Source organism: Ambystoma mexicanum, chromosome 8, assembly GCF_040938575.1.
Source record: "Ambystoma mexicanum isolate Mex_15411 chromosome 8, UKY_AmexF1_1, whole genome shotgun sequence".
NCBI classification, from domain to species: Eukaryota; Metazoa; Chordata; class Amphibia; order Caudata; family Ambystomatidae; genus Ambystoma; species Ambystoma mexicanum.
Window position 1 is genome coordinate 327,362,674 of NC_090929.1, and position 26,220 is coordinate 327,388,893.

General features: G+C 46.5%; 1 protein-coding gene across 2 annotated transcripts in view; it reads right to left on the bottom strand.

Annotated features, from left to right (window-relative positions):
• COQ4 (coenzyme Q4) overlaps positions 1 to 26,220 on the bottom strand; it is a 229,727-nt gene that overhangs the window by 126,966 nt on the left and 76,541 nt on the right. For both annotated transcript variants that reach the window (XM_069609751.1, XM_069609750.1), the window contains 2 exons: positions 3,515 to 3,611; positions 3,319 to 3,421 (listed from right to left, as the gene is read on the bottom strand). In XM_069609751.1, the coding sequence (XP_069465852.1) occupies positions 3,319 to 3,421; positions 3,515 to 3,611 (200 nt within the window). The remainder of the gene's footprint in view (positions 1 to 3,318; positions 3,422 to 3,514; positions 3,612 to 26,220) is intronic.

Here is a 26,220-nt window from a genome sequence, read left to right on the forward strand (position 1 = left end):
GCGCATGTGTGCAAGAAAAGAAAGTAAAAATGAACAATGAAGTAATGCGAATGGAAAGGGGCCCAGAAACCCATGGAAAAGGTGCAAGAGGCACAAAAGCAAAGGATAATACAAAGTGGGTGGGAGTGACCTGGAAAGACAGAAACAAGCACAGTGGTGCTTGGTAGAGTGGAAAAAGCATGCAAGAGGCACGACAAAGAAAAGGAGTAAAGGACAGTGCAAGTTTGCATGGCAAAGGGAAAGGAGCACATGAAAGCAAAGAGGGTCAGAGTGGTTGCGTTGAAGAAAAGAAAAGCGCTTGGTCTTTTCGAAAGCCTCTGATTCTTCCCCAACGGGAGGATGGCATGTAAGAAAGGATTCATATGGAAAAGGCGCATCCTGGACAGATGAATTGGTGTTTGGAACTATAGGGGCCTACGCTTGACGAAGGGTACCATGAGAGAGCAAAAAGGAACCGTGATATATATATTGCATTGCGTTTTGAAATCTGGAAGAGGCCCGAGCTTGGGGAAGGGAACCCGGAGAGGCCTGTTGAGGAAAGTAAAGTGAACAAGTTGAAGCTTGGGTAAGGGAACCTCAAGGAACTCAAAGACATTGAAGGTATTGGAATCCACTGTAAGGACCATGTGGAGAAGCTCTTCCGTACAGCCCTGTTCAGTAAACACATCTTTGTGACTTTCACCAAATTGCACCTGGTGAGAAGACCACCTGAAACCAACTCTGGTTTTGCCATTTTTGTTGAACCACTATTTTTCCTTTTCAAGAAGACTTCCTATCGCATTTTGGTATAGCGTGAGGGCAAGCATAGGTTTAGACATAGATAGACCTTTGTTTTGGACTATTAGACAACGACGGCCATTAGAAACATCAGTTAAGGGAACGATCCCTTTAGAGTTAGGGCCAGTCAGGCATTCCACCAACCCAGGAACCTTAATAAATAAAGGTTTTAAAATGAATACTTTTGAGTCTGTGTCTTTCTCGATACCATGCCTGTCTCACACTGTCCACTCATGGACAGCCTCCTACCACCCCATCTGCCCAGCCACAGAAACGCTTTGGCCAGGATGTGGACTAGGACCAGACAGTCCCAGCCCTGACATCCAACCACAAATCCATACCGCTGCTTTGCCCAGCAAGGCAAATCCAACCCTCAGAAGGAAAGACGTAGTCCAAAACACAACATGGCAAACAGGTGAGGCAAAATCTTGCGATACGGGCATTTCAGAGTACATGGTACTCTGAGAGGTATTATGTGGTCAAATGCAAAAGTGCGCACAAGAAAGTTAAAAAGCACGGTAGAAAAATATTTGCTGCCACCAGCCCATCTTGAGCACATCATACAAGTAACCATAAAGTTACTAAAAACAAAGGATAAAGGGATACAAAGTATGACACTTCATTGCAAGGCAACGTGTGCAGTGTAAAACAACAAACAAGGGATTTCGAAATGTGGACAGATTTCCTCTACACTAAGAGCTGACGGGAACGATCAGTGCCCTTTAAACAGATGAGCCAAGCAAATTAAGTAAAGCAGAATGGATTTACATCTTCAGAAGTCAGGTCAGGTTTAAAAAACAAGGCTGGGGGGTTCCAGAGAGCAATAAATATTTCCCAACAATATCCATGATGGAGAACTAGTAATACAAGTAAGTAACCTTTCCTTTGATGCCTTCCAATAGGCCACAATATCAAGTTATTGCTATCTGTAAAGCCCAATGCTACAACCAGTGGTTTCCTAGCACTAACTCTGAAAGCGATAATTACAGTTTGGGAATGTAAGGCTTAGGAAAACAACCAGGCGTTCAGTTTACGATACAAAGCCTGCAAGGTAGGAATAGATTTAAGGAGAGAAAGAAACTAAGTTGCGAAGCGAGGAGGCAATAACAGAAGGTTGTTCTCCCTTGTGAGAGTGACAGGAAAAGAGTAGAAGCTGTCCTGCGGAGCACAGAGACAGAGGAGCAGTATAGAGTTTCAGTAAGAAGAGAGAAAAGAAGGTGTAAGATTATGAATGCCACGTTTAGCTATAAAGAACGTTTAAGAACTATTGCTCTGTTTCATAGGATCCTGCGGAATTTAGGCAGAAAGGCTGTAATTTAAGTGGAGCAATGAAGATTGAAGATTAGGCGAGCATTGGTGTTCCGATTGATATGCAAGCCTCTGATCGAGTAGTAAGCAGGAAATCTAAAATAGAGGGAATTTGCATAATCCAAGGGAGACAGGATAAAGGCAGACACAGCAGAGATAGGGGAAGACGAACTAAGGCAAAGAAAACAATTGTTGAAGACACAGGTGCAAAAGGAAATAACAGAGTCGAGTGTTAAAGTTTGCCCAACCCGAGATTTCTGATGGGGGTGGTTTTAGCAGAGTTGAGACAGAGAGAGTTGGTATTCATCCAGAGGAACACAGATGACATGCAAGACTGACAAAGAGGCAGTGGCACCCATCTACCAAACCAGACAGGTTAAGAGCTGGGCGTCATTAGCATGAGTGAAAAAATAAAGTTAAGAGAAACAAAGGGGCTGTACATAGAGATTAAACAAAACAGAAGAACGGTGTGCTGAAAAGTGCATATTCTAGCTCCAGGTTTCTATGAGACCAGCACAGTGCACTACATTGTTGATGAGGTGTGGTTGGGGGTGTGATGATGAAATGTTAATAATATGGTTCCAGGTCTTGCAATAGGCCAATCCAGTACATTGCGGGAGCAAGATCCTTCTTGGGGGCATTTACATTTATTTTCTAGCCCTGAATTGCCAAACCATTACACCTTCCGCTTGCCGCAGACACAGATCTTAGAAAGCAAACATGCCTACCTATCTCAGAATTCACCCTGCCTCACTCGGCAGACAAATGCACCATGACTACATTTTCCAGAATGCAACTTGCTCAGAGGGGAGGACGGTGAACCACAGATTAAATAAACAGTGCCCTCTGCCGCCCTCCCTTTGTTACCCATAAGCACACCTATCCATACTCATTGGTTTAGTACTCTGGAGTGGGTTTGGAAGAAGGGACCACAGGTTGCACAATGCCTGACAACGTCCTCCTTTCTTGCCACTCAGATAAAACAGGAGCAGGTGGCTAGCCATTTGCAAGATGAACGATTGGCTCCCTCGTTTTACCTTCACACCTTTTCACAAACTCTTTACTGGAAGGAGAGACAGTGAATTACCAAGGATAATTGGTGCTCTTCTGCTGCTAAACATAATTGCTTTTTGGCATCATTCAGCCATTTTCTTTATTTTTTATTTTTAGTCCAATAGATTATTGTGAATTTAGTCGACCCTACAACATATTCAAAGACACGTCATTACTCACGTTGACATCCAGAAACCGTATATATTCTCTGCCAAATGTACCATCTGGCAGACCTCGCAGCAACTGCAAATCTAGGGTTGACATTCTGATCCTTGGCCTCTCCCTGCAAACACAAGAAGTATATGGTTTTGTCTAGTATTTGGTCCCACTTCTTCTGAACCACACTATTTAAAAAAATAAAATAAAGTGAACCCACTGCAGGATCTGGCAGCCTTCCGGGTGGCTTTTCATTCTGTCCCTTAGTTTCTGTAATGCCAAATATCCCGTTGTTTCCCCGAGAACCGCTACCATATCTGAAAGAAGAAAACAGAGTGAGGAGGGCCCGCAACCTATCTAAGCGCTAACATTGAGGTGGGAACATAGGAGCAATGATCGTGTACAGAGATCATATATGGAATAAGTACATTCCAAGTGCTGGAAATAGGCTGCACTGACTACTTCATACTTGAATTTTAACAAAACGTGTAAATCTGTGATCTACTTTATGGGTATTGGACCACCATTTCAGGACCGGGTGGCTAATTGACAAGTTAAGAGCTCCACAGACATGGGGCCAGTTTGCACTTCACAAGTTTGACTCTGCAGCTAGGCTGATTCAGCACTTCATTCCTTGAAAGTAGAATGATTGAGCAGCATTTAATTGGGTAATAATAACAAGTGTTAGTTCTGTGCTAACATAAAGTGCTATACAAGAAAACAATTCCTACTGCTATTACTACTACTGTGCCGTATCTCTATTATCAAATAGTTTACAAAGGCTGATAGATGACCGAAAAGCCAATTTTTTTAAAGGATCCATTTAATAGTTTATTGAACAGTATTCAACATGCTACCTGAAACTCCCTGGGCCACTTTTCCATTCAATAACGGCTACAATCCTTGCTTCAACCAGCATCTCACCAAGTCACTGGTCATGCATTACCTACTCTGAGGTCAGCCTTTTTGTTGGTACCTTTTGTTTTGGTAACAATTGATTTAGTAACACTGTGAGACTACACAACACTTATCTGCTAGGTATTAGGCAACCCACCTTTTGGTACAGGCCTGTACTACACAAGTTGGTAGTGTGACTGAGCAGCCAGGCTTATCTCAAGAGGGGTAAATGTGAGCTGGAGAGCTGTAGAAATGAAAATTCGCAAATACAAGTCGCCAAGTAACACTTACACTCAAGGTTTCAGCTATAAATAGTTATTTCACATCAATTTTTAAATAAGCATTCCTTAAAAAGGGCAAGATATGTAAACCAAATACACTTTAAAATACTTTTCCAGAATCAGCACAAGTTAGTAGGTACTCTTTAGAGATGCTTTTTACACACTTCCTGCACCCGGAGGTGACTTCATTCACAAGGACAGTAATGGCATTTATATATCACTAGTTATACTTTGCAGATTCTGATGTTGCAGAAAGGAAATGTTAAAGGAAGGAAAAAGGTTAAAACAGGTTCTCAGTATAGATGAGGACAATTAATCTTCCAATGACATCTAGACAAGCCTTTCCCAGCAATAACACTCTAAAACAAATTACCACCTCTGAGGGACAGAAATATCAAAGTCAATAGACTAGAAGAGTCTGCAGGGAGCCAGGACAGCCAAAGTCAATTGGAGTATAGTGCAGGGAGCGGAGGCACTTCTTAGATAGTAAAAGTCTTGCACAAAGTTAGAGAGTTTTGTAGAAATTCCTGGTAGGGTCACACGCTGTTACACTTGTGAAAAGCAGAGTTGGAATCAACTCTAACAAATGTAGCCAATGGAAGTCTCAACTAAGAAGAGGACAGCTCAAGACACTGACTCTGGTTTGAAGAAGAGTGGTCCAGCTGGATTCTGTCCTGTTTCAGTAATGCAGATCCTGGGTTCCTAAGCCTCAGTCGTGGGGACAAGAGAGAGGACGTCTGATGGACTCCTGTGGCAGCAATTTGGAGGTTGTCGGCAGCTACAGGCTCTTTTCGGATCAGCGGCACTTCACGGTTTCAGTGTGCGGTAAACAGCACCACTGAGGATCTTGGATACCGGTTGTGCTTCCTTCACTCCTTGAGTCCTGGACTCTGGTGAGGGGGCTCGAGCTCTGGTCGTCCTGGTTCTGGCGGGTCCTTAGGAGACTCCTGGAGCTTCTTGTTGGATTGCAGACATTTTACTCGACCAAGGATTTCTCGACCCCTGGCACTTTGTTCCTGCAGCAGCGAAGAAGTACAGCCAGTCAGGGAAGATGGTCCAGTGGAGTTCGTCTCAAGGTGAGTTGGTCCCACTAACCCCAAGAGAAGCAGTCGTCCCGTCCGGAGCTTCGCTTGTCGATCAGAAAAAGGAGTTTCAGCACAGCAGCAGGGCTTCACCGGGCAATTCAAAAGCTCCAGGAGGATGCAGCAAGCTTTGTTTACGGTTTCTTCATCGGGCGTTTCTCCCAGTGGTCCACTCAGACTCTAGTCACAAAACTCTTGCCTTTTAAGCAGGTTTCTCCCATTCATGTACAGCCTAGGCTGTCACTCAAACAGCAGGGTGGCAGTCCTGAAAGGACAGCCAGCCAATCAGGACTGGTTGCATTCATGCACTCCTAGAGACAAAGGACAGGGGAGTTTCGGGAACCTCCTTCACATCCTGCCTTTCCAGACACACTAGAGCCAGAGGCAGGTTTCAGGACTGAAGCGCGCCAAAAGGCAAAATTAGCATAGGGCTCAAACCTGGCTTGGCGCACAGAGTAAAACCCAAGAAAAACCAAACAAACAACCAGAAAATGGCGAAAAATGAAGAGCGGGCCATTTTGACAAAATGGTCACCCATGGGAGATATACTGCAGCTGAGGATTCAGCCTGCGGTAGAAACGCACAATGGTAGGAAAATAAATGGCTGGTGGCAGTGGTTGCAAAGTAGTGAGGGTAACATAGAAAATTGTTACATGGGAATGTAGGATAAAGGGCTACTAGGTAACCCCCCCAGCACTCCACATAAAATGGTGTGTGCTGGACCCACAAAGACAAAAGGTAAGTAAAATCATTACTATTCTTGGGAACAGTAATTCACACAAGAAAAGGCATTTAAACCTTATGAGAAATCTAAAGGAATTCTCTTTCAACTGCACTGAAGTTGCGGTGTGTCACCATACAAAAAGTAGATTCCTATGGAATTTGTCAGACTCAGAAAACAAAGAAACACAAACCAAATCAGGTCAAAACACATGAGCGAGTGAGAAAAAAGGTCTCGCTCACTACAGGGTTAAAATTAAAGTCTTAAAGTCCAGCAAAAGAGATGGGGGTCTCTAAGGTTGAAGGGAATTAGCACAGAAATGAGAATTCTCTCCAACACATCTGAACCTCAGAGATGACTGTTAAAGGTACCAGCACCTGCCTGCTTTCTGTCTTTGACCATCTACCAGACTTAAAGCCTTATTGGCTGTCCCCAGTGGGTCTGACATTTAGTGAAGTATCCTCAGCTATTCACTAAACCATGACAAAGATTCCGAGGTGTTGCCATAAAGCTCCTTTCTCACCAAGAGCTCCTTCTATTTCATGAAAGCACAACGATGAACCATATGGCTTGCTCCCAGCAGTGGATTTTTATTTTGCTGCACTGGGTTTACCTTCGGGGCGTCAGCTGTTGGCTCGGTGTGTCTGATGATATTGGTAGTTATTCTCCCGCTTCTTGTGTTTCAGAGTAGGTAGAGCTCAGTTAAGAGGTTGAGGGGGGAGTATTCTACGCATTACTTATGGAAGTTGCAAGTAAAATCATTATTTATGAAGTCAAAAAGGAATCCACATTATTACTGGAGTATATTTAGGCAAGTAAACCATTGTTTGATTTTAAAACCTGTTTTTTTTTTTTACTGAACCATACATTCTTTGTACCTAGGAACTTAAAACATGCAATCCGATTGTATAGGCTTTTGTCACATGATGACCCCTGCCCCCCCACTCACCCAACCCTTTGGTGCAATTCTGCACATTATGGCAGAAACCCTGTTACCATCTGCTGCTATAAATTCATCATTTGAGACATCCAAGCAGAGCCAGGGAGCAGAATGCATCAAAGACATCTAAGGGAAATGGACAGTTGTGAGGGTAAAGGCTTCTTCTTCAAAACTACATAGACAACAAACCACACAGTTTTGGGAAGTATGGAGAGGCTGGACACAGGACTAATATTACGTCATACTTGGCCCGAGAGTTATCTTGAAACCTTTCTCCATATGGAGTTAAAAAAGCATTGACCAGGCTGGCCACCAGGGGGCAACCATGGTCTTTGCGTGAGCTCTGTTGCTATCGCCCGGAAAGGTGGATTGAGCCCTCACTCTTCGGACCCACCGCGGAAGAAAAGTGAGTGCCTACTGTGGGAATACCCCCCAACCCCCGTGTTGGAGAAATCCCGAAGAAAAACTGAGTAGGAAACCCTCCGAAAATAACAATAAAAGTTACGGCCCGCCGGACCCGGAAAACAAAGTGAAATCATTCGGGGACACATGTGCTGAAGGACACCACGGTGAAGAGGAATGACTGCCGTGATCGAGCCCCCTGAGAATATACACCGTCATTGACGGCGAGGGAAGTACAGCGGAGACCCAGGTTGCCAAACAGGCTTAGGAGGTGGGTGTCTCCGACAGTGTGGTGCTTAAGCCACTGCGGCTCAGAGCCTGCTTCGTGCAGGACTGGTGTTGGGGGCTGCTGTTGGGTCAGCCTCAGCCACGCTCCGCTTTGCCTGAACCCCCTGGGGGGTGCATTGCGCGGACCCGGCTCGAGCGGGAGTAACTGCTGAGGCCCCCTGCCTGAGGAGAGTCTGTGGTGCGGGCCCGTGTGACGCTCTGTGCCCTCTGGCACCTTTTCCCTTCTGTTGTGGCGCCTGTGGTCCGGAGGTCCCTCCTCTGAAACACGTGCCGGGTCTTGCGCAGCCAGGGGCTGCTGATCCATCAGGCTGTGGACGACGCATTGGAACCCCCTCGCCTCCATTCTCCCGCGGCCCCTCTGGGCCCCATAGAACACAACCACAGAGAGCCTGAGCATTCTCACATCACCCACTGGAGCGCTGCGCATCCGGAGAAGACCCCGGGGACCTGCCGCAGTTGCACAATTCACTTAAGTCCCTGCCTAACCACGCGGTGCGGCCCGGGTGGACCGGGAGTGGAACAGGGGGCAAGTAAGAAACACACAGCTCAACTACAAAGAGGACCAGCCCCACAGGACATTCTTGGAGGCTAAGACATTGCAGTACATAACTGCTGCTCTCATCCCAACAGCGTAAGGAGAGAGAAAACCAACAGAGAGAAAACCAGTGAGCCCTAACACTATACCCAAGGCCACCATCAGACCTTGGCCAAACCAAACTACAGCAGATCTGCAGAAGCACTGATACCCCATTACAGAAAGAGGAGCGCAGGCAGTGCACAGCGACCCCCACCCGCTCCGACCTTATGGACAAAACAAAGAGAGGATACACCTCAGGGATTGAGAGCACCACTATCCACCTCTTTCTCCTAAGGGGGCAGCACGCAGCAGTCAATCAAAAGAGCTGATGCAAATACAATTGGAGGGAGCCTGGCAACTGCCCCGCCATTTCTTCTGGAATCATTTTGAAGACACCCTCCTACGGGTTGGAAGCAACGCAACTACACCGTTTGACATCTCCTGGTATAGGCGGTAAGGGAATTAACATAATGCCCCTAACATACGGCTGAAGGGAAAGAGCAGTGCAAGAAAACTGAACATTAAGTCTCACTCTAGGGAAATACTATTGCTCCACCCCTCTAGCGGCGCACTCCCACACAAGATGGAACCCCCATACACAGCAACACTAATGAGCCTTTGAAGGGGCCAAAGACCCTAGTTCCACTTCCTAGTGTTCAGGAAGACCTTGAGTGATCCACCCAAGGTCCCCACCAAACATTTGGACCAATTCGCCCTCTCCGGCGGCACAGAGCACCACCAACGCTACCCCCTAGGGTTACATGAGTGTGAGACAAAAACTAGCCTCATTTGCCTACATCCCCACACTTACTTGGTCTGGCAACTCTACCATGGCAAAGATGGACACCACGCAGAACGATTCTGCAGCCACAAAGGGGGATATTGCAGCCTTGTTAGGTGAAATCAAGAACATGGGAGCCAGCATAGGTGGCAAAATAGATCAGATCACACAAAGGCTAGACAACATGGAAGAAAGGCTTGAAGGAGTAGAGAATAACCAAGCGTCCATAGACACCCTTGAAGCACAGCTCAAGCAGAGGATAACCGACCTGGAGCAGCGAGAAGAGGGCTTCAAGCTCAAGATGGACGACTTACAAAACCAGGAAAGACGAGACAATCTGCGCATTTTGGGGATTCCGGAACGAGAAGGAGAAACTGAAAATGATCTCAGGAAAATGCTTCACGACATCATCAAGCTCTAAGTTGCGGACGATGCAATAGATGAACCCAAAACAGAACAAATCCACAGAGCTGGAGGTCCCCCAGGTGGCCCAAGATAGGTCATTGCCAGATTCCATCGCTTCCAAGACAAAGCCAGAGTTCTCGAGAAAGCTAGAGGCAGTGAGGCAATTACTCTAGGTGGTGCCCAAATATCAATATACCAAGACCTATCCTCGCTGACATTGGCCCTCAGGCGCATGTGTGGCCCCCTCACAAAATAGCTGAAGGAAAAGAGCATTTGATACAGATGGGGCTACCCCTTCTCCCTTTCCTTTGAATATGAAGGAACCAAGATGAGTCTCAGATCTGAAAAAGAAATTAAGGCATGCATCGCTGAACTCATAGGACCCAGGGAAGAAGAAGAAGGCAATCACGAAGAGTCGAGGCGGGAAGACCGGTGGCAGGCGCATCCAGGGCCCCAAGAGGAAGCAGGTGAAAGGCTCGAGAAAGTACCGGAGGGGCATTGCCTCTCCGGAGGGGCACAACTGAACACTCTTGAATTTGTTAAGACAGGATTTACTCTAATGTTCAAAATGTGATTCGAATGGGTGGCACTTTTCGAACTTCAGTATAGCCACAACGAGGAAATTAGAGGGGGACACAAGGGGGCTCATTTGAGAGATCATGTTAGGTCAAGGGGCGTGAAGTAACAGCCCCCATAGGTGGTTCGATGCAAGACCGGTACTATCGACCGGGCTAGTTCAGACGCCACCAATTAGGTAAAGGTAGGGGGGGGGGGAACAGACAAGGGGATGGGATCGAAGCGGCATCTTTATTGGTACAAAACGCCCGATATACTGGATAGACAAACAAAATACTGGTCACAGACTGAGCTATTTCCCTACGTAAATATCCAATGGCACTAACTATTGAAGAAAGAAAGGGGAACTCCCTAAGAATTGGGACACTCAATGTAAAAGGGCTTAACTCATCCACTAAGAGATCGCTGGTATCCAGAGAATTCCGTAGGGCCAGGATGGATGTTCTCCTGTTACAACAAGAGACAAAGTATGCTAAGGGGGAAGAACGGCAAATCCTAGGGAGGCGGGTCGGGATGGAGTTCTGGGGATCTGGACCATTGAGAAAAGGAGGTGTGGGGATCCTCATCAGAAAGGGCATAGAATTTGAGGTAACCAAGATTTGGTCTGATGTAGAAGGGCGGGCTCTAATGGTGACGGGAAACATTGTAAAAGTGAAAGTCACGATTGCCACACTTAACTCCCCCAACACTGGACAGACTAGGTTTCTGGCTAAAACGATCCCTAAAATTATGCTTGAGGCCTCAGGCCATATCATCCTAGGGGGAGATTTTAATCAGTGGGCAGACCCTACTAAAGACTGGAAACTGGGTAATTCTGACACAAGAGACCATACTAGAGGTGACCGCACAGAATTCATGGGGATGATGGATATTTATGGACTGATAGTTGTGTGGAGAGTCATGCACCCAAATGTACAAGGCTACACTTTCTACTCTAACCCTCACAACACTTTTACCCGAATCGACTACTATCCAAAGATCTTTCTGACATCACAACACTTGGTCAGACCATGACATGGTGGTTTCAGATATCCGGTGGGAGAATCTGCCAGTGTTGGAAGGTAAATGGCGATGTAACGAAAGTTTATGGAAGAATCCTGTCTTCAGGGCAGCAATGGAGACCTCAAACTAAATAATTCTGGGTACGTATACAAGCAAGTAGTCTGGAAAGCAGGGAAAGCCATCTGGAGAGGTATTTTAATAAAAGAAGGAGCATGCAAGAGGGAGAGAAAGATTATTGGACAGACTCAGAACTGAAATCTGTCCCCAACAAAATTGATGAATTAAAAAAGAAGAGAGCAACTGAAACTGTTAGAGCACAAGCAAATAGTGCGCAAGCTTCGACTCTTGAAACAGACATTTTATGAAAAAGGAGATAAGGCTGAAGCACAAGACTGTGAGACTTAGAGATCAGAGAGCTGAGCGGAAAGTATATGAAATAATCGAGGATAATCATTCCCCGGCTGATACTGCCCCCACCATCCCAGAATGCGTCGCCACTTTCTATGAGACCTTATACACCTCAGAAACAAACCCTGATCAACCTGACACCGAGACCTACCTGTCCTCTATTAACATGCCCGTGGTATCAGACCTTGACTCTGACTGATAGAATCCCCCGTATCTGAGCAAGAAGAACAAGATGCTATAAAGAAGCTAACACTGGGCAAATCTCCGGGAGAGGATGGCTATACGGCTGGTTTCTATAAATCCTTTAGTGCACAACTGACGCCATTCTTGACAGACCTCTTCAATGTAATACTTGAGACGGGGACAGCCCTAGACTCCTTCACCTGTGCCCTAATTACGGTAATCCCCAAAGATGGTAGAGACCCCAAAAAATGTGGATTGTACCGCCCTATCTCCCTACTCAATATAGACGTGAACATTTACACAAGGGTCCTTGCCGCTAGATAGAGACACTAACGCCACAAATCATACACCGACCAGGTCAGATTCATGCTGGAAAGACAAGGGGTGGATACAATGCGTAAAACTCTCCACCTTATTCATGCATCCGAGAACATGTCCAACGAACCTGTACTCCTTTCAATTGACGCAGAGAAAGCCTTTGACAGGGTGGAGTGGGGTTTCCTGAGAGCAGTCCTGAGAAAGGTAGGGATCGGCCCAAGTTTCAGAAGGGGAATACAGGCGCTGTACACAGCCCCCAAAGCACTGATATTTGTGAACAGTGAATATTCTAGATGGTTCGAACTAGGACGCGGCACCCGACAGGGATGCCCCCTCTCTGCAATCCTTTTTGCCCTCTCCCTCGAACCTCTGGCACAGACAATGAGGGCTGACCCCCAAGTTGAGGGAATTTCGACTAAGAGCGTTGGAATACAAGGTGGCCCTCTACACTGATTATATACTTTTACATATGACCAACCCCATGACGTCCATTCCTCAAGCTGTCCATCTTCTAGAGGAATATGGCTGACTCTCCAGGTTTAAGGTGAACAAAACCAAATCCATCCTATTTCCACTACTGGGACTGGCAGAGACTAATGAAACCAAGTATTCCCCACTTGGGCTCAGGATAGAACATTCCAAATTAAAATATTTGGGAATACAAATCACTAAAGACCTGGCTGACCTATATGAAGCCAACTTCCCCCTTCTCCAACTATTTCACGCCGACCTTAGTAAATGGAGCAAGTTGACCATCTCTTGGCTAGGGCGCGTTAACGCAATCAAAATGGTCTGCCTCCCCTGGTTCCTGTACCCCTTTCAAATGTTACCCATAGAGATACCCAATAAATTTTTCCTTGAGGCCAAGAAAGCCACTGTGAAATTCCTTTGGGAGGGAAAGAAGGCAAGGATTTCATATGGCACCCTAACACTTCCCAAAGACAAAGGCAGACTGGGTTCTCCCTGATCGCAGAAAATACTATGAAGCAGCCCAACTGCGTGTCCTAATTCCCCACTTCCGCAACCATAAAGAACCCCAATTGATACAGATGGGCAATCAGTACGGTCTCCGAGTGGCTCTAGGCCCCAAGGAAAAAACTTCATAATAGAATCCAAGACCACCCAATCCTGAGAACCATATGTGGAATTTTGAAAAAAGGTCAGAGGATGCAAAGGATCTCTACATGGCCATCCCCACTGAGTCACTTATGGTCCCCGGGAATAAATGATCATATCCCCGACAGAGAGATTTCAAACATGGTATGAGGCTGACCTAGAGAGGGTGGGGCAACTCCAGAAAAAAGATTCTTTCATCACACTCCCAGAACTGACTGAAGCCTTGGGGATAGGCACACTGTCCACCTTTCAATACATACAAATTAAAGGCATTCTAACGAAATCAGTATGGAGGGACAAATTGATGTGAGACTCACCCCCCTTTGAAAAGTTATTAGACTCTAGGACGGAGATGAAGGGCCTAACATCAGCTATGTTTAAGGAATTGGTTGAAGCAGGAGACGGGACCACAGACCCACTGAGATGTAGATGGGAGAGAGATCTAGGTGAACATATTAGCCCAGACATGTGGGGAAGGATGTGCAAGGCGGCATCGCAAACGTCCATATCAAGCCAATACAAATGACATGCTATCAAACTGTTACACAGATGGCAATATGACCCTCTTAGGCTTTCTAAAATGTTCCAAACAATCAACCCAAGATGCTGGCGTGAATGTGGGGAAATCGCTGAGTATTGGCACATGTGGTGGGGCTGTTCCCGAATAAGAGTGTTTTGGGACGAGGTCTTAGGTTGGATCAAAGAAATCGATGATATCCAAAGAACTCCTGACCCCCATCTTATATTATTTGACCTTAAGAAGAGTGAAGATGAATGGAACAAGATTAAAGGTTTGGGCACCCAGTTTTTCCTAGCAGCACGTGCCATACTTGTAACAAAATGGAAATCGAAGATGGTCCCGAATAAGAACAAATGGATCAATGTGGCATCAAACATATGCATAAATGAGAAGATAACAGCATCTCTCCATGGGAGATATTCACAATCTGAGGCTTTATGGATGGACTTTGTGAATAAACACTTATCAGGAGTCTCAGAAGGTCAAGATGTTTGATGCATTGGGTTGAAATGTACAGGAAGTGACCTAAGTGGTTGTGAGCGAAAGGAAAGAAAAAGACTCTTCTAATGGGTAATTCCCTCATCAATAAACTGTGACCACTTAAAGACACGTAGAGATATATTCCCGAAGATGTCTGCTCGACCCACAGGGGGGTGGAGGGAGGGGGAAGGGAAAGTCATGTTAAATTGTTACTGCTCAAAGACGGATGTAAACTTAAGATTTATGGCGAAATAATAGTTTTGAAATACTCCGGTACTGTTCTGTAACCTTGAGTTTGTATTGTTTTCAAATATTGTGACTGGCAATTAATAAAATGTAATACAATCACATTAAAAATAATATTTAAAACTTAAAAAAATGCATTGATCAAGTCTTTCCCTCCCGAGCTTGTACCCCCTGCCTGTAACTGCTGAACCCATATGCATGCACTTACAAATGGCCGAACCCTTACCCTAAACTGAAAATAAGTTGGAGCACAAAGGTTGTCAAGAGTTGGCAATAAAAGGCCGTAGGATTTTATTGTGCAGATATGGTATGGGAATAACAATAATCACATATCATAATATCATCATACTTTTGGGCACCGGGTCCTGAGATTTCACCCTGTGGCCCGTGCCGCCTTATTGTCCCACGAGTTGTGGTGGTCACCGTCCAGTGTCCTCCTTTGCTTTGTTTTTTCTTTGTTCTTCTCCCTTCTTTGTAGGGTGGGAGGGTTTTGTGGTAAGGAAGCAAAGAGTGGAGGACGCTGAGTAAACAGCGAACCTCCGGTTTGTTTGGGTCCCCGTTCAGGGTCCACAAACAGATTGTCCTTTCATAGGGTTTGCTGCCCTTAATTATCAGACCCAGGGACCCCCTCTGGCCCATGCCGACACACATGGGCAGGTTACCTGCTGACCGTGTTCCCCCGAAAGTGTCTCTTATAGGCAACCCCTGGAAGCTAGGGTTGCAGAAATTTCCCGAAAGAAATGTTCCATGCCCTGGTTTGATAAGTGGGTGCCGTCTTTAAGAAAAAGGTCTGAGTCACCCAAGGTAATGGCCGGATGTTTTATGAAGCCCAGGCCTCTTGCTGTACAGAATTTCTCTAGCCCGCTGTTTAGTTTTCTTCTGGAAATGTCTACTGATTTGTAACAAAGCCCCCTGCCATTTCTTTCTGGGTAGGATGGCCGAGAAGTATATTTCAGTGTCCCTCCAGTTGTGTGAAATGCCCGCTAGTGAGGAGCAGATTTCCTCGAATAGTTTTCTCCTTCCTGTGGTCACCAGGTCGTTGCCCCCCAGGTGTACTATCAGGAATTCTGGCGGGTCTCTGCAGGCTACCAGCTCTGCTAGCGTGTCGTGGATGTCGGCCCAACAGAGGCCTCTGTATCCCCAGCAGGAAGCAATGGTGTTCCTGAAAGGTGGGCCCTCTTTCATTTCTTCTGCCCAGCGACCTGTCCTGAAGACGAATGAGTGTCCGACTATCCATGCTGATCGGAGTGGGGTCTTCCCCCTGTCCGTAGTTTCTGGAGGGGTGGAAAGAAAAAAGGGGGGGGGGGGGAAGTGGGCTATATGTTACACTCACCTGGTATCCACGGGGACCCCACCCAGCCCTGGTTGGATGATTTGCACTCTCAAACCCTATATTGTAAAAGGTGGATTCTCCGCCCTGCTCCTCGTGGCAGGGGCGCGTAGGTGTGGGGGGCAAGCAGCGACCAAGTTACTTCACTGGTGCAAGCCCCCCTGTGGGAATCCAGGCCTGTTGCAACTCCGTAGGTTTGCTGCTTTACAGTCTTCATATGCAGTTCTTATGTTCCTCTTAGTTCAAATAATAATGTCTTGCTTCTTTCCTTTTAGGTATGGAAAGGTATTTTGGTGTTGTCATGCAGTTTGAAGATGAGCATGGGCCGGTAGGCGAAAGCACGGTGTGCGCAATGCTGTCCGGTGAGTAATGCGCGATGCACGGCGCTGTTTCGCCTTTTATATTGCTAACCTGTGTCTTCTCTCCTTGCAGGTTGTGATGTTCCTCGCTGAGCGCCGTAATGTTCCAGCAATGATACTGACCAGGAGAGGACTACCCAGGTAAGAATTGTGTGGCTTTCTTCATACGGGAGGAAATGTGAGTAAACGCTTACTAATGCTGTCTTTCTTTCTCCTCTTTCCAGGTTATGGTATTCCAGGATGCATGCGTTGCCGGATGATGGAGTTCGTACCTTCAGGTGAGTGGAACTGAAGTCAGCGATGGATTGAAGACAGGATATTGTTCCAGCTAAGTTTCGTAGTGTTCTCTCTCTCTCTGCAGGTCCTTGGTTTCAGGTAAGCTGGCATCAAAGAACTGGACACGGTGAGCGTTACACTGCCCACAGCAGAATAACGCAAAGCATGTTCTGCTGTTTGGGTGCGGTTTAAGTAGTCTCAGGTAAAGTAGTCCAGGTAAAATAGTCCCAGGCCTGCCACACCCAAAAGACTAGACCGCATAGCTCAGTTCCTTGTAACTGAGCTATGTGTGTGCCTCCATGTTGGCTGAACCCCCCTTAGTTAAATAGTCCCAAGTAAATAGTCCCATTCTAATGTTAGTCTTAATGATGGTTATGAGCCTGGTGCCAAAGGCCAGAGTCTTGGATGAGGTTTTAAGGCCTTTGACCTGGCCCTAACTGGAAGGCTGACTTGCCAGTGAGGGCCAGGGGCAAGGGTCATGACACTATATTAGCTGTGTTTTTTTTTGCTGTTGTGGTGCCAGCCCTCCTTGCCATGCTGAGGTAGCGGCCCCGATTCTAAAAGAGTGGGTGCCAAATTCCTTCAGATCCCATCCCGCTTTGCTGATTGCTTTCATCAGCACCCCTTTAAATTGGTAGCGGCTTAGTGCTGAGGCATTCTTGTGGATTAGAAACCTCCCCCCCACTTTGGGCTTTTGTGAGTAATAGAGGTTGGTGATGCACACTGGGCAGTTTGTTGCATCAATGCAGCAAATGTTGATGGTTCTTTTGGCTCCTGTTTTGGACTGTTGTAGGTCTATACTGACGCTGTCCTGTTTGACCCTGCACGCCATGATGCCTAACCCGTTGTTGGCTTTGGTGCTGGAGGCGATTAGTTCTCCTACTCGGAAAGCCCCAAAGTAGGCCAGAAAAAATGCTGTTTTAAATATGGATATTTAATTTTATATGGATATGTTTTAAATATGGCATCATATGGATGCCAGCATATGGCCTCCAGCTGGTCCATCTTTACTAGCTTCTTGAAAACTAGGGGGCGGCGGGTGTCTACATGGGATCCCTCTGTTCTGCCCCAGCCTTTCATGGCATAGGAGATTAGGGCATTCTGGGTGGGGTCTGAGTCTCCCCGTATTTTTGAAAAATATGAAATTGCTACTAGGTGTCTTTTTGCCCAATCTCTCTTAAAACACTGTTCATGCGCCCATTTGAAAAATATTTCTATGTCTTTGATCGTTATTAATTCTACATGGTTCAAACCTGTGGGTTTAAATACTGTTTGTAAGCACTTATTGCACTGAGCTGCGGTGGTGCTTGCCAGTGCCTTTTCTGCCATCTCTGTTAGGAACCCTGAGCCAGGGTTCGTATTCTCTGTCGGCAGCGTGTTGTTGGCACCCATTTGAGGTGCCTGGTTCTTCTTGGGCATCCCGGCCTGGGCTCTCTGGCGCTGGCATTGATGCCGTTATTCCTGGTCTCCCATTATTGACCAGCATTCTGCTGGTATTGCCGTCATCTGTTCCTGGGCGTGTGGCGCTAGCTCCCGGAATCTTGGCCACTGAAAGCGAGATAAAGCGTCAGCAAGATTATTGTCTGCTCCCGCAATGTGTTTTGCCTTGACCGCAATGTTTTCTTGTAGTGTGACTGCTGTAATGGCTCGTAGTACTTTCAGCACTAGATGCCATTTGGTAGATCTTCTGTTTATGGAGCCTACCACCGCCATGTTATCGCACCAGACCAAGAGTTCCGTGTTAGCTAGCTGTCTGCCCCGTGTTAGCTAGCTGTCTGCCCCAGATGTGTACGGTTAGCCAAATGGGGAATATTTCTAGAAGGGTGATTTTTTTTGTCCACCCTGCAGCTTGCCATGATTTGGGCCATTGTCCTACCATCCATTCTTTGTCTAGGATGGCTCCAAAGCCCCTGCTCCCGGCTCCATCAGTGAAGAGGACCCTTTTTTCCCCCCCATGTATTCAATGGCGTGCGCCAAAGTGAGGTCCCCTTGAAATTTCTGAGGAAATTCCCCCAGATTTCTAGATCTTGTTTCACCTCTTTGCCTAGCCGGATAAGTAGGTGGGGTTTGGTGTATGATTTGATTTTTAGTTCTAGACTTCTGGAGAAAATTTTCCCCTGGGGGATGATTCTGGTTGCAAAGTTGAAGCTTCCCTCTAGTGACTGGATTTCCTTTACAGTGCCCTTGTCTTTAGTTATTAGGCCCTGAATTTTTTCCAGGAGTTCAGTTATTTTTGTTTTTGGGATTCTGCCCCCTGCAGAATCTATCTCAATGCCCAGGAAGATTATGTTGGTGGCTGGTTTGGTCATTTTCTCTTTGCCAGAGGGAGGCCCCATGTTGCAGCCATTCTTTCTAACGTGGCTAGTGTATCTGCATTCCCCCGACTTTGCTGGTCCCATCACCATAAAGTTATCAAGGTAGTGTACTACCTTGGCCCCTGGTCTCTGTTTTTGGAATGCTCATTGGAAGAAAGAGCTGAATTGCTCGAATAGGGTGCAGGATACTGCGCATCCCATCGGGAGACATCTGTCGTCATAAAATTTGATTTTGAAAGTAAAACCTAGCCATTGTTGAGAGTCTGGGTGAACTGGCAGTAGTCTGAAAGCAGATTCAGTGTCTAGTTTGGCCATCAGGGCGTTTCTGTACATTCCTGTATGAGTCTTACTGCCTCCTGGAAGTGCGTTTAGGATATCGCAGATTCAGTGTGCGGGATGCCGTTGTTCAGTGATAGGCCTTTGGGGTAGGACAAATGGTGAATTAGCCTCATTTTTCCAGGTTCTTTTTTGGGGACCAATCCCAGTGGGGATATTATGTAATCCCTAAAAGGCATGGAGTCCCAGGGGCCTGCAATCCTGCCTAATAGCAATTCCTTTTCAATTTTGCTCTCTACTATTTGTGGGTTGTCCCTGGCTGACTTCAGGTTTTTGGGGATACTCTGTGTCCCTGATCCTTTAACGGATGATGAAACCCTTGGTGAGACGTTGCTGGATCGCCTCGCTGGTTTCTCTGTCTGGGTAATTCATCAGTGCTTCTCTGAAATTGTTTGGGTTGATGGGGGTTCTACCTGGTTCTAAAATTGGGGTTGGCAGGTCGGGGTTGGTGCTAATCTTTTGCGTTTTTGGCTGGGAGTCTGGTGTACTTGCTTGCTGCATGGTCACCATTGCAGTTTGTGCAAGAGTGTTTGTACCAGCATTCCCTCCCTCAAGTGAATAGGTTTTTTCCAAAATTCCTACATGGGATATTGGCTTTGGGTGAGTGGTTTTTGTTCTGCCTGTGGGCATTAGACTTAGCCGCCCATGGCTGATTCTTCCGAAAGGACTGTTCCCCCTTTTTGTGTTTTTCATTTTCTGAAAATCTGGGGCCCTGTGCACCTTTGTTATTTTTGGGTGTTGCTTGGTTGGTCTCTTCCTCTGATGGAGGCTCTGCGTTTGGCATGTATAAGTCATTCTGTACCTCGTCCCACTCTATGGCTGGTCTCTCTGACATGCTGTGCCTGAATCTAATATCATATGCTAACCAGGTTTTTCCCTTTTGAGCGATTTTTACTTCTCTGATTTTGTCCATGTATGCCCATAGTTTTCTGCCGTCCTGGGGGAATTATTCCTTGTATATAGTTGCCAGGATGGCGAAGGATTGCAACCAGTTGTCCCAATTCTGCTCTACCTGGGCGTTTCTGGCTATGGCTTTCTCCTCTATCTTTTTGGGATCCCTAAAGGCATCTCTCCCTTTTCGTTGTGCTTCTATTAGTAAAAAGATTTCGATGAACTTCTTTGATTGAAATGTCATGCCAGGCATCTTTTGCATCTATTTAGGATTTCTGTCTGAAGGATTTCAGTTTTTGGTCTAATTGTGCACTGCTGATCATGACCATGTCTGATGGGCTGTTGTTGCTTTTACCCGTCTGCCATGGTGCGTTTGCATTGGGGGTTGCCCATGCTTTTAGTGCACCCGTTGGGTCTGGTGTTGCCGCTGTTGGAGTATGACCTATGGCGGCTGTTGTTGGTGCTGGTAGTGTGTGGGGCAGTGGTGTTGATGGGGCTGGTGGTGGTGTTAAAGTTGGAGTTGTTGGGGGTGGGGAGGGTTTACTATAATGTCAGGTTCTAGTGGTATGATGAGGCTTCTATGCCCGGACCCTGTTGGGAGTGGCTGTTTGCCCCTAATTTCGAGTAATAATTGTTGCATTTAACTCATGTTTTCGCATAATTTTGACAGATTTTTGTTACCTTTTCCCATGCCCTCTGTTGACTTCCTTTTCCTTGGTGGTGGTGGGTCGTCTTCCTGGCCGGGTGGCATGGGCACCCCTTCTTTTGGTAGGCCATACATGTTTTCTCTGACCCAAGCCCAGCCATAATGCTCGGCTGCCTCAATTGCTGCCAACAAGTGGGGTGATTTGGGTTTCTGTGGTGGGGTTGCGGGTTCCTGTGGTTTTCGCTTGGGGGCCATTATTCTTTGCCTTTTTGAGTAAAAGAATTGTAAAATACTTTATACCCTTTTGAAAATGTGTGCAAATTTGTGCGTGAACTGCCTTCACGAACATGTGACTATTTAATTACCATTTGGCTTACTTGCCCATGCAGTTAAAATTGTATATGCACGTTAATTGTTTATGCTGCTGCTTGCTCTGGATAACCGTTTGTTGTTGTTGTGCCTGTATACCTCCAAATGTATGCAATTTGTTGGCTATTTTGTTTTAGCATAATGAAAAACCTTTAACAAAGTATCATGGATTCTGAAAACTCATTGATTTGTGGCCTGGCTGCTATACTGTAAATCTTTAATTCCTCCTTTGCTTTTCGCCTTCCTAAAAAGGCTTGTTGTGGCATGACGCGTGGGTCTGCAGGTGCTTTAATGCGGTCTGCACCTTTGTATTTAAAACAGAACCCTTAAAGAGTAAAACCTTCACGTGCTCCTGTACCACAAAAACTATTGTCCTGCTGATTCATATTCCAGCAGCTCCCTCCCCACCCCCGCGTGTACTTGCTAATTTTATAATTCATTACAGGTTTGTGAATCGTAAATTGTAATTTTTATTTCACAACACTTCTGACTTTTGATGTTGGAGGATTGGTTCGAACCCCCAACCTTTCCGGTACACGTCACAAGGCTTACTGGCTGTGCCACAGAGACTGGCAAAGAAATGTTGTTTCTAGGCATTAGAAACCCAGCCGCATTATCGCGGACTATGTTGCTTTGTGTTGCCTTGCTTCCAATGGAAGCAAAATCAAATGGAGTTTCCCCCCGTGGTGTAAGTGCCCCCTCCAATCAAGCTGGGTTGGCCGCGTAGAAGCGGGCCTGTTTTGTGTTGCCATGCCTCCAAACAGAGGCTTTAGTCTAATTCGGCTGCACGATTATGATTATGTGCAGCGGGTACCGCTGCATCCGCCCGGCGCCGCGGCTGACTTACTTGAAATAATGTAGCAATGTCAACGCGGCGCCGGGTTCCTTCTTCCGCGCTTCGCTCCGAAGGCTGTTGCTGCCGCTCACGACTCCCTCGTCTTCAAACCATGCCGCTCTGTTGTTCCAGCACAGCTGGAGCTCCTTATGGTGGTGATATGTTCTTCCACGCTGCGCCGAAAGCGTGGAAGCCGGAGGATTTCAGTTTGAACAGTACAATGTTCAAGGCAGGAAAGGATGATGCAGCGTGTACGGCGAACACGAAAAAAAAAAAAGACGGAATACACGATGCTGAGTGCACAGCAAACGTGAAAAGATTGCAAGAAGCAAAGAGTGGAGGACGCTGAGTAAACAGCGACCCTCCTGTTTTGTTTGGGTCCCCGTTCAGGGTCCACAGACAGATTGTGCTTTCTTAGGGCTTTCTGCCCTTATTTATCAGACCCAGGGAAGCCCTGGGCCTTTGTAGTGCGTAGTGGGGGCTGTAGTCCAGCCCCCAGGCTGGTGTAGCCGATTGTCTGCCCCCCCCCCTGAGGGGAGGGGAAGGTCTTTGAACCTGTGCCCTGCATCTGTTACTTCCAAGTGCATTAGCACCTTGCTGCTTTGGGAAGGGTGAGGTGATTGTTCACACCTCACCCTTCCCTTGCATTGTGTGGCAGAGACTGCATGCCTCTGTGTCTGTGGGGGGAGAGGAGCAGGTTTTGAGTGGTGGGGGCTGCCCCTCTCCCTGGCCTGCCAAATGGTAACATCAGTTACCCTGCCTTGCCTTGGGCGGCCCTGCGGCATTGCCCATAACCCTCTGTGCCGCCTCTCCATGTCTTACCAAGTGTAATAGTCTACCATTTGAATTCTATTCAGATTATTGTATCCCATTATTGTATTCCTTGGTTAAACAGTGCTCTGTTGCTTCAAATTTAGTGTCACACTTTATCACATACATATAGACAGATCAAAGACAGAACTGAAAGCAATCAAGCAAAGTAGTATGGTGAGCATACTTGATAACTGCTTCAAGGAAATGGAAGCGTAATCAGACCAACAGATGAAGTTTCTGAATGAAGTTACAATTCAACAGGTTTGTGTTCTGAGTGACGTGGGACTTGCTGAGGTGGGTGTTCTTCATGACCCTGAAGGTTACATCAGTTTCAAAGTACAGGGATTAACTAGATCAAATTCCTGTTCCAAACACCAACTAAACAAAGCAGAGATAGGTGCTAGGGGACCAGCTTAGAGCTCCTCTGTGAGAGGAGTTCTTGAAAGACTATTGAAAGGTTGTGCGCATGCCAGAAGAAGAATGCAATGACGGTTGGTATAAGGGTTCTGAAGGTGGTCAAGGAAACAAAAGACACAAGAACCTTATTGCCAATTCCATGCCAAGAAGGAACCAAGCTATAGACGTTACATCTTATTGGCGCTGGTCCCTGTGGCATCGCGGCTGCCTTTGCCATTCATTGTTGGTTTCTTCCCCTAAGATGGCCAACGATTGGCCCAGACTCTCTTGGATGGATCGTGCAGCTTATGCACGTACGTTCCCGACGTCTTGTGCTGATCATGTGACCGCATATAACGATCGCATTTCCGACAGTCAATGCGTCGCTACTCTTAGGAAAGACGCTTCGTAAGTTACCGATTCTAGGTGTTCAGTATCCTCTCTCTTTATTGTTCTTCATTCTAACCCCCTCTCTCTTTTGCAGTGAATTAGATCTGTTCAACCCTGTCTCCAACATTCAGCCGTCCTCAGCGCCTATCCAGCTTCCCTCACGACAGACCCGCCTCAGCCATCAACCTTCTTTCCGTACGGACTGATTTCCCGCCATTTACCAGTACTTTTCGTATGGCTTCTAACCCGCCAAACATAATCTCTTCTACGGCTTCGGATCTACTGAATGATACCTTTCGTTCTTCCGTTTCAGATTGGGGCTTATAGGTACCTTAGAACAGCCCGTCCACATTCCCCATCTCTTTATCTCGCTTGGCATTAACTTATCCCTTTTGTTTGCTAGGAGCCCTTCTGCTCTTATCGACTTCCCATAGATCTTACCTGTTACTGTTTCCCGGTAGGTTCACTTCCGATGACACTTCTTTCTTTCCCTAAAACTTGCTACTTTCACTCACCTACTTGTTGTCTTATCTTCTCAGTGAAGCTCATTCGCTGGAACGGTCCCGGGAACAACGCTGCTCTTCATTCCGAACCAGAGGATTAGCATTGGCATTTCACATCAACCAGGTTCCGAAGTCCTCCAGATCCTCCGATCAGGGTTTTCTTCCCCAGAGGGTTTCCCTGGTGACACTGCCTTCCCTCAGTCTGTAAGAATCCCTATTCAGGCGGAGGAAGGTAGAATTGTCAGGGAAATCTTCTACATCTGCAATCTAAAGTCACTGCTGTCAGACCAGGTTAGTCTGGTTCTATATCTGTAATACCAAATATATTTATCGATTGTGTTTTACGATATCAACCATAGTCAGAGTTTACAATAGAAGGCCAATTGGGGATGGGATAAGCAGAGAGAAGATGGCATGCTACTATCTTTCAGGAGGCCCCTCGACCTATAGCGCGAGGAAGAAAAGCATGTATCCTCATTGTGGCTCTGGAGTCACACAACTATCTGTTGATCATGCTTTAGTGAGTGACTAAAATTGATATATCTTGACATCCAACGTTCACCCGGAAGTCAAAGAGGTCGATCTCGAATGGGCTCCAGACAGATGCAATTGACACAAAGAATATTTTGCTCAGTTTTCAGTCTCTGTAATCACTCCAATGTCTATAGTACTGGTCTGCGTTTTTATTCGGACAGGAACTCTGATATTTGAGACATTTTGTTGGTTAGGCAGTGGAAGCATAGGAGGTCCGGAAGAACTTCAGGCTTGGTGATGCATAAGCCACCATTCCACTTGATTGGGTGGCAGACCTGAGCTGCTCATCAACCATAAGCTCCAACTCGGCCTACCCGTGGACAGATCACAATTGCATCCAATTTACTGTTCCCACTGAACCCACCTCCAAAGTACTCTCCTATGCTCCACCAGCCAAGGTCAGAAGCTCCAAGAAATTAACCAAGCACAACCTCCTCCCTTTCCTGGACGTCCCGGAACTGAACCCCCCCCTCCCCCTTCGTAGGTGACCCATCCTCTCTCGCCGACATCTACTTTCACACTCTCACTAAAGCCATTGATGCAATAGCCCTGATTGAAGACAAAAAGGAGAGAAAATCCATGCATACCAATTCTTGGTTCACGGAAGAGCTATTAGCCCTTCGCTCTAGCAAACGCCTTGCCCTAACCAAATGGCAGTCTAAGCCCAGTGATTCCACTTTGGAAGAATTCAAAAGGCTATCATCGCAATACAAAAAAGCTATATTCAAAGCCAAGTCTGACTCCTTCAACCTACGGATCACCAATGAAAACTCTAAATCTAAGAAAATGTTGTCATCTCATCACCCTCTCCACAAGTCCAGACGAGATCATTAAAGACGAAGCTTGGTGATCCAGCATACAGGCAGCCCTGCTAAACAAAATTAAACTTCTCCAAGATAAAATACAAACGCAACGCAAAGCACTGCCCAAGCCCGACCGGCATGCATGCATGCCTAGTACCCCTCCTCATAATCCTTCCACCCCTCTTCTCCTTCAGCAACGTCTCAGAATCGGAAGTCTCAGATCTCCTGCAACATCTTAAACCATCCATGTGTCAAGGAGACATTTCCCCACCTGACATCATTAAAGACTGCGCTGACTCACTGACTCCATCTTCACGGCTTTCATCAATGCCGCTTTTTCCACAGGAACTGTACCACTCAGACTAAAAGAAGCGTGGGTCCGCCCCTTCTTAAAAAAAAAAAAAAAACACCTTTGATCCTAGTTCCCCCCCCCCCCCAACAACTACCGTCCCATCACCACTTCCCAATCCTCCTTAGGATCTTAGATAAAGCAGCCCACAGCCAGATCCAACATTTCCTAGAATATAATGCCATCCTAGGTAAAATACAAACAGGTTTCCGCAAAGGCCATGTCTTGGACCTTAAAAACCAAATTACAGAGATAATGGACATTGGCAAACCAGCCCTCCTGTTATTCCTGCATCTCTCAGCCACGTTTGATCTTGTTGATCATAAGATCCTTACTGCCCATCTCTCCAACGCAGCTCACTTCTCCAAACAGGCCTCTTCCTGGATAACTTCCTTCCTAGAAGGCAGAGCCATGAAGGTCTTCTCTGACCAGGCAAACAACTATGCCGACGATACGCAAGTACTCCTCCCTCATACTGGATCCTACAACTAAGACGCAGCAGCCCTCCTACAAATATACACTACCATCCAAGCCTGGATGGCAGCCAACGGAATGTAC